At 44.6% G+C, this 15,021-nt stretch overlaps 2 protein-coding genes across 6 annotated transcripts in view; one reads left to right on the top strand and one right to left on the bottom strand.

Moving 5' to 3' along the window:
- Positions 1–10,706, top strand: part of LOC106806890 (solute carrier organic anion transporter family member 4A1-like) — a 38,778-nt gene extending 28,072 nt beyond the window's left edge. The window contains exons 4-6 of the mRNA XM_014809031.1: positions 5,112–5,266; positions 5,721–5,785; positions 7,498–10,706. Of these exons, the coding sequence (XP_014664517.1) occupies positions 5,112–5,266; positions 5,721–5,785; positions 7,498–7,802 (525 nt within the window). The 3' untranslated portion in view covers positions 7,803–10,706. The remainder of the gene's footprint in view (positions 1–5,111; positions 5,267–5,720; positions 5,786–7,497) is intronic.
- Positions 10,707–10,834: 128 nt separating this feature from the next.
- Positions 10,835–13,535, bottom strand: LOC106806888 (zinc finger protein 135-like). Of its 5 annotated transcripts, XM_014809027.1 has the most exons (3): positions 13,149–13,535; positions 12,985–13,066; positions 10,835–12,954 (listed from the first exon to the last, which is right to left on the bottom strand). In XM_014809027.1, the coding sequence occupies exons 1-3, from the start codon at positions 13,317–13,319 to the stop codon at positions 11,591–11,593; spliced, it is 1,617 nt and encodes a 538-aa protein (XP_014664513.1). In that variant the 5' UTR covers positions 13,320–13,535; the 3' UTR covers positions 10,835–11,590. The 5 variants fall into 5 exon arrangements, with proteins under 5 accessions (XP_014664513.1, XP_014664512.1, XP_014664514.1 ...); XM_014809026.1 differs by having other exon boundaries at positions 10,835–13,066; XM_014809028.1 differs by having other exon boundaries at positions 10,835–12,994.
- Between the last annotated feature and the right edge of the window lie 1,486 nt (positions 13,536–15,021).

The raw sequence follows: 15,021 nt of genomic DNA, 5'->3' as shown, positions 1-15,021 counted from the left end.
CCTACGTTCCTCTCTTCTTCTCCCTCCTCTCTCTCTTCTCCCCCTCCCTCTCTCTCTTCTCTCCCCTCCTCTCTCTCTCTTCTCTCACTTCTGCCCCTCCCCTCCTCTCTCTCTCTCTCTCTCCTTCTCTCTCCCTCTCTCTCTCCCCCTCCTCTCTCCCCCTCCTCTCTCTCCCTCCTCTCTCTCTCTATCTCTATCTATCTTTCCCGTTGTCCTTCTCTCTCTTTCTCATCGTGGCACATCGCCAATACCGACAATATCTTTAAATTCGTTGAAAACAGGGTCGTCTTTGAGCCTAGTAGCGAATAATCGCTGTCCGACGTAACTTACTATCGATGTAATGTTGCATGACAAGCAGCTTGTGTAGGGGCAATTTCCCCATCAGTGCTGCCTGCACCTGCGAATTGTGAGGTGGATAAATTTGATATGACAAAATAAGGGGACAATGGATTACTGTGTAAGAATTGAGTACAGCCGGGCCCTCCTTGTGATTTCATTAAAAACATGGGTGGATGAAATAAACAACAGATAATTCTAGTCTTGTTTTAACTTTGATATCAGACGGGGAAATATTCTGATATAGTGTTGTTTGATTGTGGTAGTCGTCGTTGTGGTTGTAGTTGATTGCGCTGGATATATGAATGGTGGTTAGGTGGTCGGTGTTGGTTAGTTGTTTGTGGGTGGTTACTGTTCGCTAGAGGTGGGTGGGTGGTTAGTGGTTGAAGGCTAGGGGTGGGTGGTTAGTGGCAACCACCCACCCCTAGCCTTCAACCACTAACCACCCACCCCTAGCCTTCAAGTGGTTGAAGACTAGGGGTGGGTGGTTAGTGGTTGAAGGCTAGGGGTGGGTGGTTAGTGGTTGAAGGCTAGGGGTGGGTGGTTAGTGGTTGAAGGCTAGGGGTGGGTGGTTAGTGGTTGAAGGCTAGGGGTGGGTGGTTAGTGGTTGAAGGCTAATGGCTGGGTTGTTGGTGGCTAGGGGTGGGTGGTTAGTTATTGAAGGCTAGGGGTGGGTGTTTAGTGGTTGACGGTAGGGGTGGGTGGTTCTCACGTATACACGCGCGCATACACACACGTATGCACACACGTATACACGCACTCATAAACGCACGTATACACGCACGCATGCACGCACACACGCACGTATACACGCACGCATACACACGTATGCACACACATATACACGCACTCATAAACGCACGTATACACGCACGCATGCACGCACACACGCACGTATACACGCACGCATACACACACGTATGCGCACACATATACACGCACTCATAAACGCACGTATACACGCACGCACACACGAACGCACGTCGCACACGCACGCACGTCGCACACACACACGCATACACGTACGCATACACGCACGCATTCACGCACGCATACACGAATGCATACACGCACGCATATACGCACGCATACACGCACGCATACACGAACGCATACACGCACATATATACGCACGTATACACGCACGCGTACACGCACGCATACACGAATGTATACACGCACTCATACACACACGTTTACACGCACTCATACACACACGTTTACACGCACGGGTACACGCACGCATACACGAACGCATGCGCGCTCATGTAGCCACGTATGTATGTGTGTCGGTGTCATATCAGTTTCATGTGAAAGTCGAATATGATCTGCATGCCGTAATGGGAATACACAATATATGCGTATGTGTATTACATACACTAGTCACGTTCTAAAGTTGCTGAAAATTCATTATCGGCAGATCAATCAGTGTACGAGGCCTGGTGTTGAATGCAGACACACTATAGCCGATCAAGGCAGTGCTGGGTCAAAGAATGTGTTATCATTATTCATCTTCTAGGTCTGGTTAAGTCTGTGAATGTATTTACAATTTTTCTGTCTGGTTTGCTAATTGATATATGCACCCCGCGTTTATCCGTAGCGAACTTAAATTAAGAAGGTATACGTATGCTGAGGGTGTCTTTGTGAAACTGCTTTTGCTGCTGGTGATTTTCCCCGCCCCCACTCCTAACCTCCCACTGAGACAAAACTAGACAGTGGAGAGGCCCCCGTGAAAGAAGGCGTACACGTAACACGGTACAGGAAAATGCATGTAACGTGTGTAAGTTCGTGTGCGTTGTGCTGTTCGAGTTGGTATAGCTGCTACTGCCTGATTTTCGATTATTCCTAAACCTCGTGGACTAATAGGTTTGCCCAGGAAGCATAATATAGTATTTAGCATAGCCCAGTAAGTATATAAGCCCAGGAAAAGTTGTAAGATGAAGATAAAGTTGTTGATATCTCTTCTTTTGGACCCTACACTTGAGGGCCTGCGTTGTCCACCCTATAAAGGAAGGCCCTTAACTAATGGTAGTTGATGACGCGGTTGTAACAGTGAATATAGTTTAAGCTAAACATATTTTGTAATATAATTTGAATACTTTTTGTTTACGCGTATAAGCTGTTTATTTAGAGTTCAAGCTAGGTGAACGAGACCAGCGCTTGCTTTGCTTGCGTACCTGGTGAGATATAATATACCTGGTGAGATACCTGTCAATCATGAGTGGAGACGGTGATCATTTCATCTGTAGGATTCTCGTGAAGTCATGGTGAATTTTAAGCAGCTTGGTCCGTAATCTGTATGCGCAAAGAACTGTGGGGGCGGGAGCGACTAGAGCTGATCTCTGGACTCTAGTATTTCTACAGTGATTCGGATGACGTGTGAACTTTTCTTCGATGAAGAAAAAAACAGGGAAAACATTTCGAGTCGTATGAGAAAATGTCAACGGTGTAATACTCGGATTATAGTTTTTAGTTTGTCATATATTTGTATTGTATGTGCTATGTATATACGTGTGTGTGCTATATGTGTGTGGACTGGTTGCGCAACAGTGTTTCAAACCTGTTTTGAATGTTTGGCGGTTGCTCGTGCTAATTCAAACACTTCAAACACGAGCCGCATACAACTGACTCAACTCAAAACTCGTTTTTCATGAAATTTTCCGAAAAGTGGTTTCGAGATTTTTTTAAACCCAGTGGTTCCCAGCCGAGAGTTCTCTGGCTTCGAGGCAGATTGGATTTTGCAGGCCGACAGATGCGCGGTTATGTAGATGTGGCTTTGCCACCAGCTTTTACCTTCTTCTACGCGCCATGCATTCTTTAATTTCTTGTTTGCACACGATGATCTGCTAGATGTTTGGCCGGGAGCAGAAGGATATGAACTTCTGAAGCTTAATCAAAGTCAATCTAAGCTATTATCGTTAGGAAATCTCGCGCTATGCAGTATAGTAGTGGATGGTTGCCCATTTTCTATCAGCTTCCGTGAGAAATATCACTATCGTGTGGCTGCTGTCTTGTCCTTGTTGGTGGTAACATGTTGTCCTTTAAAAATAAAGAGTGCTTTGGTGTTATTCTTGTTGACAATTTAACACTAGGCGTGGCTCTTACGTGGGTGTATATTGTTCTCGTGTGCCGACGTTGGTGTGTTCTCCACATTCCGATCGTTCGAATTAGACGAGTATATTTCGAGTTTAAATGAATAGATTTGCGTTTTTAGGATTTTCCACATTTGCATTTAGATTACGATATTGAAATACTTTTTGACATATGTGAGAGATTGTATCAAGAGTACGTAATAGGAGATAATCGTCTCCTATTATGTACTCTTGATTGTATGCGTAGCTATCGAGTGACAATTAATTTTGAGATGTGTGATGTGAGATGTGTGCACGCACCTTTGTGGATTATATATTCGGTCACACATCATGTTTTGCATAGCCTGTATAGCGTTCTCCTTACTACACTAGTAATACACAATTTGCATATTTCTCTACATTTTGCGTAACCCGTATATATATATAACGTTCTCGGTACTACACCAATAATGTTTTTGTTTATTTTTGGTGCAGCCTGAAATTTATATACAATTTGTATATTTCTCTACATTTCGCACAGCCTGTATAACGTCTTCCGTACTGCACCAGTAACGTTTTTGTTTATTTTTGATACAGCCTGAATGTAATTTTATACAAAATTCGTATATTTCTCTACATTTGTCATATAGGCTATAGCCCGTATAATGTTCTCCGCTACTATCAAGAGTAGATAATAACACAAGAGTGAGACAACCGATTCCCGCATTTTTAACGGATTTTTCTCATCAAAATTTGCCACCAATAAAGAAGCAAGTGTATACGTTCCTCAGCTTATTATGACCACTAATCACTCACCTTCATGGTACTGATATTCGTTTACATATATTTGCTAGCGTATTGCTGTAAATCGTAATCTGAATTCGATAAATTTACTGCTAAAATGGCGACTTGTTGCGAGCTGTTTAGACATTATTAGAAGCTATCGGTGCGCCAATATTTAGCAACGGACGGTTTCCAAATCATGCGTGCCCCGATAGGGGTTTAATGTACTTGATTACCTGCGCGTGCGTAATGTGATACTTACTGCAAACTACTACAGAGAATATTGTTATTATTGTATTATTACTTATGTAAGATAGTATGTCAATTTCTTGTGTTGCGATCACAATAACTGAGCGCGTCTCGCAGGTTCTTCACGAGATCAAAATTCGAAATTTAGATTGTCTCTCAACCCTATCGGGGCACGAATGATTTGGAAACCGTCCGTTGCTAAATATTAGCACCCCGATAGCTTCTAAATAATGGCTAAACAGGTCACAACAACAGCGGTAAATCGTGCGAATTCAGCTCGTGCAAGATTACGATTTACAGCAATACGCTAGCAAATATATGTAAACGAATATCAGTACCATGAAGGTGAGTGATTAGTGGTCATAATAAGCTGAGGAACGTATACACTTGCTTCTTTATTGGTGGCAAATTTTGATGAGAAAAATCGGTTAAAAATGCGGGAATCGGTTGTCTCACTCTTGTGTTATTATCTACTCTTGGTACTATGCTAATAACTTTTTATTTTTGACAAAGCCTGAATTGAACTTTATACACCATTTTTTCTCAATATTTCTCTACATGTTTGATTGCAGAACTATAACTTCACCCAATAATGTGTTTTTTTAAATTTTGTAAAAAGCCTGAATTGAACTTTATACATTTCTCAATGTTTCTCTGCGTGTTTGATTGCAGACCTATAACTCGTGCGCGTGCGTGGAGTCGGGCTGGGCGCAGCGGGACACGTGTGAGTCGCACTGCGATAGTCACGTCTCCTTCATCGTCATCCTGTTCTTCCTCGTCTTCTACGTCAACCTGAGGAACACGGGTCACATGATGATCACAATCAGGTGAGTGATCGATACTTAATAGATCAATGATGTACAAATCATCGATCAAATCAATCATCAATACAAATCAAATGATATCATATATCGATAGGTATACTCAGTGATACTCAGATAGATCAAACTGCCCTGTACTTCGTTTTTTTTACCATGTATTTAAGCACACGTTAGAGTCTGTTGTGATTGTAATGGTTTGTAGCGTATGCTGAGCATATTCATTACATACATTGGTGTAATTACCACCTGATTGGCTCATAGTAAGATATAAATCAGGAGTAGATAATAGGGGATTTTCTATTATATATCTTGCTAATATCATTTGATATAAATCATGCTCAGGGATATTGTTGGGATGTGATGTTGTTTTCAAAATTTCCTTGATGAAATGTAACCAGCTGATATAAAAGATTTATTTTCCCTGTGGCTAATGAATAAACTTGTTGTGTTTGTATTTCAGGTGTGTCGATAAGGATCATAAAGACATAGCCCTGGGAGTGGCACAAGTCTGCACAGGTTTGATAGGTAAGATTCCATCTACGACAAGCATAACACAGTGGTGGCGGTTACATATCCATGATAGTATCTCGTGGAAGTCGACTCCATTTCACTTTTTTTTCAAAAAAAACACTTGAAGCGGCAGTTTTAAAGATATATTGTACGTTTAGTAGTTAAATAAAGTTGATAAAGCAAGTATCATCTAATGAAAACCAGTTGTAAATCGAATTGATTGTAATAGTTGGGAATTGTGCCCCTCCAAAGCTATTTTCACATTTTAAATACAAGAAAATCCGTACTACACAATCTATTATCCGAAATTCTGAAAATCGAAAAGCTCCGAAAACTGAAAGTTTATTCCGTGGAAGTCGTCTGTACACCAAAGCTCGCGTTTGGTTCCACAAGATTCACTGCAGAAATATTAATGTTTGGTATCACTCATACATATTGTACTGTACTGGTACAGCCAGTATGTATATCTGTACTGTACTATCATTCCGAAATCCGAAAAATTTCGAATTCCGAAACGTGTCTGGTCCCAAGGATTTCGGATAATAGATTTTGTACTGTATAAGGGTCACTAAAGAAGATTGTTAAGACCGTTCTTTACGTGACAGGTCCACCATTCTAAAGAAGCGGTTTAAATTTAACCTCGTAAACGCCATTTCATGGAAATTTTAAGAGTGTTCATCGTAGCCGTCGTGGGTTTTGCCGGCAGCGGGACCAGTAGTATCCCTGAATGAAAAGAAGAATCGGGTTAGAATCCCGGACTAACCCCGACTGCGTCGTCCTCTCTCTCCCTTACAGGTGTCATACCGGGCTAAAAAGAAGAATCGAGTTAGAATCCTATACTAACCCTGACTGCATCGTCCTCTCTCTCTCCCTTGCAGGTGTCATACTGGACTGAAAAGAAGAACCTAGTTAGAATCCCCTACTAATCTTTGACTACGTCGTCCTCTTGCAGGTGTCATACTGGACTGAAAAGAAGAACATAGTTAGAATCCCCTACTCATCTTTGACTACGTCGTCCTCTTGCAGGTGTCATACTGGACTGAAAAGAAGAACCTAGTTAGAATCCCCTACTAATCTTTGACTACGTCGTCCTCTTGCAGGTGTCATCCCTGGAGCCACGTTTGTAGTATCCCCTACTAACCACTACTGTATCAGATTTGACTCCTGTTCTAACCCCGACTGTGTCGTCCTATTGCAGGTGTCATCCCAGGACCCACGTTTGTAGAATCCCACTAACCCAACTGTATGCCGCTCTCACCCTTGCAGGTGTCCATACCGGGCTTAAAGAAGAATCTGGTTTGAATCCTGTACTAACCCCGACTGTGTCGTCCTATTGCAGGTGTCATCCCAGGACCCTTTGTAGAATCCCCTACTATAACCCAACTGTATCGCGCTCTCACACTTGCAGGTGTCATACCGGGCTGAAAAGAAGAATCTGGTTTGAATCCTGTACTAACCCCGACTGTGTCGTCCTATTGCAGGTGTCATCCCAGGACCCACGTTTGTAGAATCCCCTACTAACCCCAACTGTATCGCGCTCTCACACTTGCAGGTGTCATACCGGGCTGAAAAGAAGAATCTGGTTTGAATCCTGTACTAACCCCAACTGTATCGCGCTCTCACACTTGCAGGTCTCATACCGGGCTGAAAAGAAGAATCTGGTTTGAATCCTGTACTAACCCCGACTGCATCGCGCTCTCACCCCTGACTGTGTCTCACTCTTGCAGGCGTCATACCGGGCCCCGTGCTCTACGCGACGGCGATCGACACCGCGTGCGAGCTGTTCGCCGACAACTGCGGCCAGCAGGGGCACTGCCTCGTCTACGACAACGAGCGCTTCCGCTTCCTCTACCACGGCATCTCGGCGGCGATCGGCGTCGTGCCCATCGCCGCTTACGCCGTCGTGCTCGTGAAATGCCGCGACATGCGCTTCGACGAGAACCACGCGAACAGCCTCGCGGCGGCGGCGGCCGCAGCGGATGCGGACGCGCGCCGCGAGACGGTGATGTCGCAGTACGAGTCGTCTGTATGACACAGCGCCACCTCGTGTAGACGTTCGTAATTATTTAACCGCGGCGGGCGGGGGACAGAGCTGGGAGAGTCGCGCGTGCAGGGGAGGGGGGGGGGGGGGGGTTCATTTGCAAGTGAGAGTAGCAGTATGAGATGTGGTGTGTGAATAAGGTAGGCAGGTGTGGCATGTATGATATATGGTATATACTTATGGTGTGACCATTCGTGTCTACGTATGGTGTGACCATTCGTGTCTAGGTATGGTGTGACCATTCGTGTCTACGTATGGTGTGACCATTCGTGTCTAGGTATGGTGTGACCATTCGTGTCTACGTATGGTGTGATCATTCATGTCTTCGTAATCGAAATACACATGTATTTGCCTTCTGAGATGAAAGGCATAATCAACATAAGGCTATACCGAATCTTTCAATCAATGAAAAAGCTTGGCAGTAGATTATAAATACCTAACCTCATGGCCTTGTTTGTTAATTGACACCACGGCATAGTTTGACTTTCTGTTCGAATCCTGGCACATCTCATTTTAGGTCTGCTCTTGCGTGTGTCTGTCTCCCAGCGCTGTTCGCCACTTGTCCACTAGGTGGAGTTGTGATCTGATATATATGTTGTGTTTAAATCTGTACAGTCATGATATGGAGCATTACCCACGGGCACCCTACTAGTGTGATGTATTCCAACATACTTGAAGGGCTATTTTTGCATAATAAAGAACATTTTCTAGCCTTGTGATATTTTTAGCGCAAGGAATATATCACATCTGTAGGCTTTTAAAAATTTGATTATTGTCCGCGTTCTTAGCGCTGACAGATATCTAAACATTAGTCTGTAAAATATTTTACATTGTAAATACTGTATGTTAACGAGAGAGCTTGCAGTATTATATATTTTTAGCAACGAATATATTTCTTTTTACTATCATGGTGATTGGTTCTACCCCTAAATCATGTTCAATGTAAGAGATTGTCTATACGTACCTCAGAAGCTTGACGAAAGTGTTTTTATTGCGTGGTTTTATGTTGAATACGAATCTCATGTCAGACGTCACGTCTGCCGGGTATCATAAAAGTTGTGGCTGTGAATTTGTAGTAGTTGTCAAAACCGACGTTAGTGTATTGCAATAGTGCCTGGCAACATTTGCCGTTGCTTTTCTCCCCGCTACACTGCTCTATTGCTTACAGTAAGTAACCATGACAGGTGAACACATGGGTACTATTCGATATTTCATGGCGCTGCGGGACATACATTGCGCGTGTCCACTGTTAAAGTCAGTGGCGCGTCATCACATCGTGAGTAGCATACACCGTGACGTCACGTTTACATACTCTTCGCAGCATCTTGCATGTAAATTATAACGTGCACTCGATTTTTTTAGAACCATGTGTGCGATCGATATACAGTTTATATTGTTGTGCACATGTGCATAGCTGCTGAAATATGTGAATATTCTCCGTCCCTCCCAACTTTTAGTGTTTTTCGGTTTGTGTCTCGAAGTTGTAAATTGTGCGTGTGTGCTCATCTGTCACTGATGGCTACATTTCAACTATGTAAATTAATTTTTAGTAGTAGCTGTGTGTATATCTTAGAGGCGGCGGGCGCCTGCCACCGTTGGTTACTGCGTAGAAAACGTGTTTTGTAAATAATGGTCGTGATAGTCGTACGCTGTATATAATAGAGCTTTAACTTATAAACATTTTCTAAAAAAAAAACACTTGCCTGACCACGAGTCGCAGTGACGCAAGTCAAGAAGCAACTAAACATGACCGCATCGCAGCATATAGTATTGCTGTGGATCCCCCCTACGTCGTCGGTATTTCGTCTCACGTTAGTTACAGGGATTAAAACGAATCTCAACCGATTGTTCCTCATTCGAGGGAGTTCCCTAACATTGTTAGTTATGTGCGTAGCAGTGTAGCACAACATCAGGCGTGTATAATATAGACGATATATATATATATATATATATATATATTTATTTTCTATAGCTTCTAGTATCAGTTGTTCTAAGTGCATTAGGATGCTCTTGGAAGAGGTTCTGAGCCAATCATCACAAGCCAAGCATCACAAGGCAGCAAGGCAAGCATCACAAGGCAATTTTCACTCGCCTGAATTTGCATCGCTGCAATATATATATATATATATATATATATATATATATATATATATATATATATAGCAATAGTCTATATTATACACTCCTGACAATACGATGCTTCTAATCATGATAATGCCGGTGTTCGCCGTTCTCCTGATATAATTATCTGTGTGACCCCAGGTACCCTGGTGAGAATAATTCTACGACAACTACTGATGATCTGTATGCGAGTGCATTGATTAATATAAGTGGCATAGCGAATTGGGTTCGCTGTGAGAGACGCGTCATAACTGCTTCTTATTACAGTAGAAATACCGTCTAAGATATTGATAATAATACTCGATTCTGTAAACGGATCTACGATGTAATTTCTCGGTCGATGATGATCACACATGAACGAACTTGCTTTCCTAATCTTGCTTTAAGCGTAAAAAACCCAATTCGAACTTCGGCAAGAAATGTTAGGCTACGGTTTGTTGGTACTTGTAGTGTTCTATGCTTAACCTGCGTGGCATGACAGACACTCCTGACGACATTTCTCTAGTGTAGCAATATGTTTGACAACAGGACATTATCGTTCAGTGATGGTGTGACAGTGTATAATAAATCGTAGCAACTACTAACCCCACCTGGAGGTCCGTTGATAATAAGCAAGACGTCTCGCTGAAATTGTGTAGTAGTGACGTGATGAAAATACTTTCTGTTCGTGACTCTGGTTTAGGTTGGAAATGTGTGAGTGAGCGTATAGATATAGCACTCGATGAAATTTAAATTTGTAAGATAAAATTTTTAATAAATTTTAAAATATGATCACTCCCTGATTGCCTTGTATTTAAATGGAATTGCATTACTCTCGTGTGAATTTCGTGCTATATACAACTGTCTACGTACCAGCAAAACAAGAGAAATAACCGCATATTATTTACAGTAGTACAAGTTTCTAAAATTTTATTGATGTAGTTTTATTTCAACATTCATTCACTTCAACTTAACTTTATTTGCACTTATGAATTAGATTTGTAAAGAAATTAATTGACAATGCTGATGAATTAAAGCAAATGAAACTAAATAAATAGAAGTGATGGAGGGCGAGATGACAAAGCACTACGACTTCTTAGGGTTATACATATATACCAGAAGTAAATAATAGGGAATATATACACATATCGAGTAGAGTAACTGCTAGTATAGTAACACGTAATCTTCTGGACACATGATCATCTAACACTCTATAGCTCTAGTACCGTAGTTCTTCACTTTTAAGTCATGGACCCCTTTGAGAATCTGGGGAAAGCTACGACCCCTCCGCAAAAAAATGCACATAAACAAAATTTTTTATGCGCCTGGTTCACGGACCCCCTGAAGCCCATCCACGGACCCAAAGAGGTGACTGGTCCACGTACCACAGGTTAAGAACCCCTGCTCTAGTACTATAGCCCTTGTTGCCACAGGCGCATTTGCGTGTCGCAACAAGGGATATATAGTACGAGAGCTACTAACACTAATGTATCCGTCGCCCTCACTTGTATGTCTAACCCTCACTCACTGCTCTGGTTGAAAGCGCTTTCCTATACACATCTCGAGTAGTATAGCTACTAGTCGTAACACGTACTCTTCTGGACACCTGATCATCCATCTAACACTCATGTACAACCGTCGCCTCACACACTGCTCTAGCTGAGAGCGCTTCCCGACTCTTACACGCACGAATAAGCGAGCTGAAGCTGCAACGCGTTGTCTCTGTGCGACGCGTCCGTTTTCGACATCTCCGTCACATGTCTCTTAAGAAACCTGACGTCGGTGAAGGCGGCCGTGCACAGCAGACACTGGTACGGCCGCTGTGCGTCGCTACGGACGTCGTGTAGGCGGGCGAGGTGCGCCGTAAGGCTGGTCGCTCGGCTATACCCCACCGCACAGTACGAGCATTTGAATGGCTTCTCTGCTGAATGCACCCAGCGGTGCACAGTCAGGTAGCTGGACTGAGAGAACGAGGACCCGCAGATGTTGCACGCGTACGGTTTCTCGCCCGTGTGGATCCTCGCGTGCTTCTGTAGGTGTCCGCCCTGGGAGAACGCCGCCGAGCATACGTCGCATTTGTACGGTCGCTCGCCCGTGTGCGTGCGCACGTGGCAGGTGAGGTTTGCTTTGCAGGAGAAGGCGGCCGAGCAGAGCTGACACTTGTAGGGGCGTTCGCCCGTGTGCACGCGCCCGTGCGCCTTCAGTAGCAGCTTAGTGTGGAAGGCCGCGCCGCAGGTTGCGCACGCGTGAGGTCGCGGTCTGTCGGCATCCCGGCTGCGCTTGTTGGCCGGGGCGCCCGAAGCGCCGTCTACCGGCAGCAGCCTCCGTTTCTCCGTCGCAGCGAGCTGACCGACTGGCAGCAACACGTGACTCGCTAGCGGTGACGTCATCGCCACGACTAGCGCCGGCTTCGTGCAAGGCGTCGCTAAGTCGCGTGAAGTCGCGCTCTGCTCGGATGCTCCGGTGTTTCTACCGCGGCTCTCAACCCCGGTGGTGACCGCCAGGTGAGGCTTCCGCGCGTTGTCCGCGGTCACGTGGGCGGACGCGATGTCGGCCGCGCATGCGTGGCTCTTGCGATCCATCAGCGCTGCGGTGTCGGGAACGCCAGTTGGCGCCACTTCTTGCCTCGCACGCGCGTCCACGGATTGCTTCGGCTGCCTCCCGGAGCTTATCTCGTGAGTCTTGACGTGACGTATGACATCGGCGAGTTGCGTGAACTGCTCCGCGCAGCTGTGACATCCGTAACTCCTTCTCCCGCCGCCGCGCTGCCGTTGCCTCCTGGGTTTTGCTCTCCGAGGAGGCGGCTCCGAGTCCCCTCCTGTTCCTCCGCCGCCGCCGAGCCCCGAGTCTCCTCCTGGCGCTCCTCCCATGCGGCCCACCACGGTGGCTTCCTCTCGTGCGGGGACGACGTGGCCGCCATGCACGCTGCCGCCCAGTTCCGGGATCCGCCGATCCTGCGGGACGCGTCTGTCGTCACAGCTGACTTGACCACTGATTTCACCACTGACTGACTTGACACAAGTAACTTCGCCACTGCTTTCACCACTGACTGACTTGGCACAACTGACTTGACCACTGACTGACTTGACACAAGTAACTTCGCCACTGCTTTCACCACTGACTGACTTGGCACAACTGACTTGACCACTGACTGACTTGACACAAGTAACTTCGCCACTGCTTTCACCACTGACTGACTTGGCACAACTGACTTGACCACTGACTGACTTGACACACGTGGATTAGCTGAAGGAGCGGCGGTGCGGTTACTTTCCCGTCGATGATGCAGGCTTCCAGATCCGTATCCGGACGGCGCAGTGTGCGTGGAGGGTTGATGAGCTCACTGCTGCCGTGTCGCGGTGTGGCGGCAACGCCGACCACCCCGTCGTTCTCTCCCGCCACAATCATCGTCTGCTGTGCGTATGTATGACGCTCTCCCTCTCTCTACGAGTGCATGGGGTGCTCCTCTGTATCGTCTCCTGTGCGTATATGTAGTACGCTCTCCGCCTCTCTCTACGAGTGCATGGGGTGCTCCTCTGTATCGTCTCCTGTGCGTATATGTAGTACGCTCTCCGCCTCTCTCTACGAGTGCATGAGGTCCTCTGTATAATGCAAGTCCTATCTCGTAACCCGACCAGTATCTGGCTCTCTATACGACTGTCTTACGCCACGTAGTGAAAAGCGAGGCGACTTGTGGCTACCTGTCCTTGTGGCACGACCTGCTTTGTTGACGCATCCATCGTACATAAACAAATAAGTCATTAGCCCCCAAGCTTCCCGCGCACAGGTCGTGCAACGCTTGTCTTTGTAGAGGCATCAATGGGGACGCTAGTGGTGGATTCTACCAAGAGTTGTTCTAGCGGTAACATACTCAAGCCGAAGCTTGTTAGCTTTACGATAACGTAGGGGTATCGGAAGATTACCAATTAACGCCTACAGCGGGAAATGGTACTTCGGTACCTGAATAAATATATCAATAATTATATAATAAATTGCATTGATTAATTAATGTAATTGGCTGGAGGGCCAACGACAGGATGCGTTACTAGGATGCATAGACTAGTATGTATATGTGTAGACTAGGATGGATTATGATGTCCAACCCCGGAGGGAAGCTATACCGCAAAACACAGATGATGATGGAGCGACTTGTCTGAATATAATATAGTTATGAATGGCCTGCGTTTAGTACTAACGAAGTTATAAACACTAGGCATATCCGTACACCATACGATTTCGTGCGGTAGACTATCGAGATTGGAAACTGTCAACCGCCTACCGACCTCCCCTAATCAATTTCCCTACCGCATTGCGTAAGTGCAATTTGTTCATGCCACGCATGCTACTTCTAAAGATGTTAGGTCTTTGAACATGCAATATATTGCATGATTGATTTTGCATCAATATGTCAAAGCAAATTAGGGATATGCCTCCGAACCTGTGTGTGTGTGTGTGACTTTGTTGCGCAAGCGCGCGTGGTGTTGCTTTGTGCCAACTACTTTTGCTGCTAAACCAAATGCAACGACAGCACAACCCATAGAAATAATATACTATAGTTAGTGTCGCTATATATATATTCCTATGATACAACCACATCATCACATGTTCAATATTCATAAGTTAGAAATTTAGAGGGTTAGGACACTTAATTGGCGCATAATATGAAAGCTAGATTTACTTTTGCATACAGCTAACATAACGAACCAGATCCAGTGCACGCGGAAAAGAGGAGAATCGAAGGTGGAAACAGGTATATATTATATATTGTATTCAACAGTGATTTTAAATTCGTATTTCAGCCTACATGAATGATCATATGTAATGTCGTGTAAAAAGAAAAACCCCGTCAATGATCTTGTTGATACACATGTCTTTTCACAACCTTCATCATGCACTCTTCTAGCATCTATTCCTTATATATATAATTCCAGTTATATATATTATCATTAATTAATTAATAATTATATATATATTATTTTATAATTTCAGTTTTCTTCCTATATATAATTCCTCTTTATTGACTGATGATTGTCTCATTATTAGAATATATGAGTATATATAATGCATTATTTCATATCGAACGTGTATTTGTCCCTTCATGTATCCGCTG

This window comes from Priapulus caudatus, unplaced genomic scaffold (genome assembly GCF_000485595.1).
Source record: "Priapulus caudatus unplaced genomic scaffold, Priapulus_caudatus-5.0.1 Scaffold184, whole genome shotgun sequence".
NCBI classification, from domain to species: Eukaryota; Metazoa; Priapulida; class Priapulimorpha; order Priapulimorphida; family Priapulidae; genus Priapulus; species Priapulus caudatus.
The sequence above is the reverse complement of the archived record's forward strand: the minus strand, read 5'-3'. Positions and strand labels throughout refer to the sequence as shown.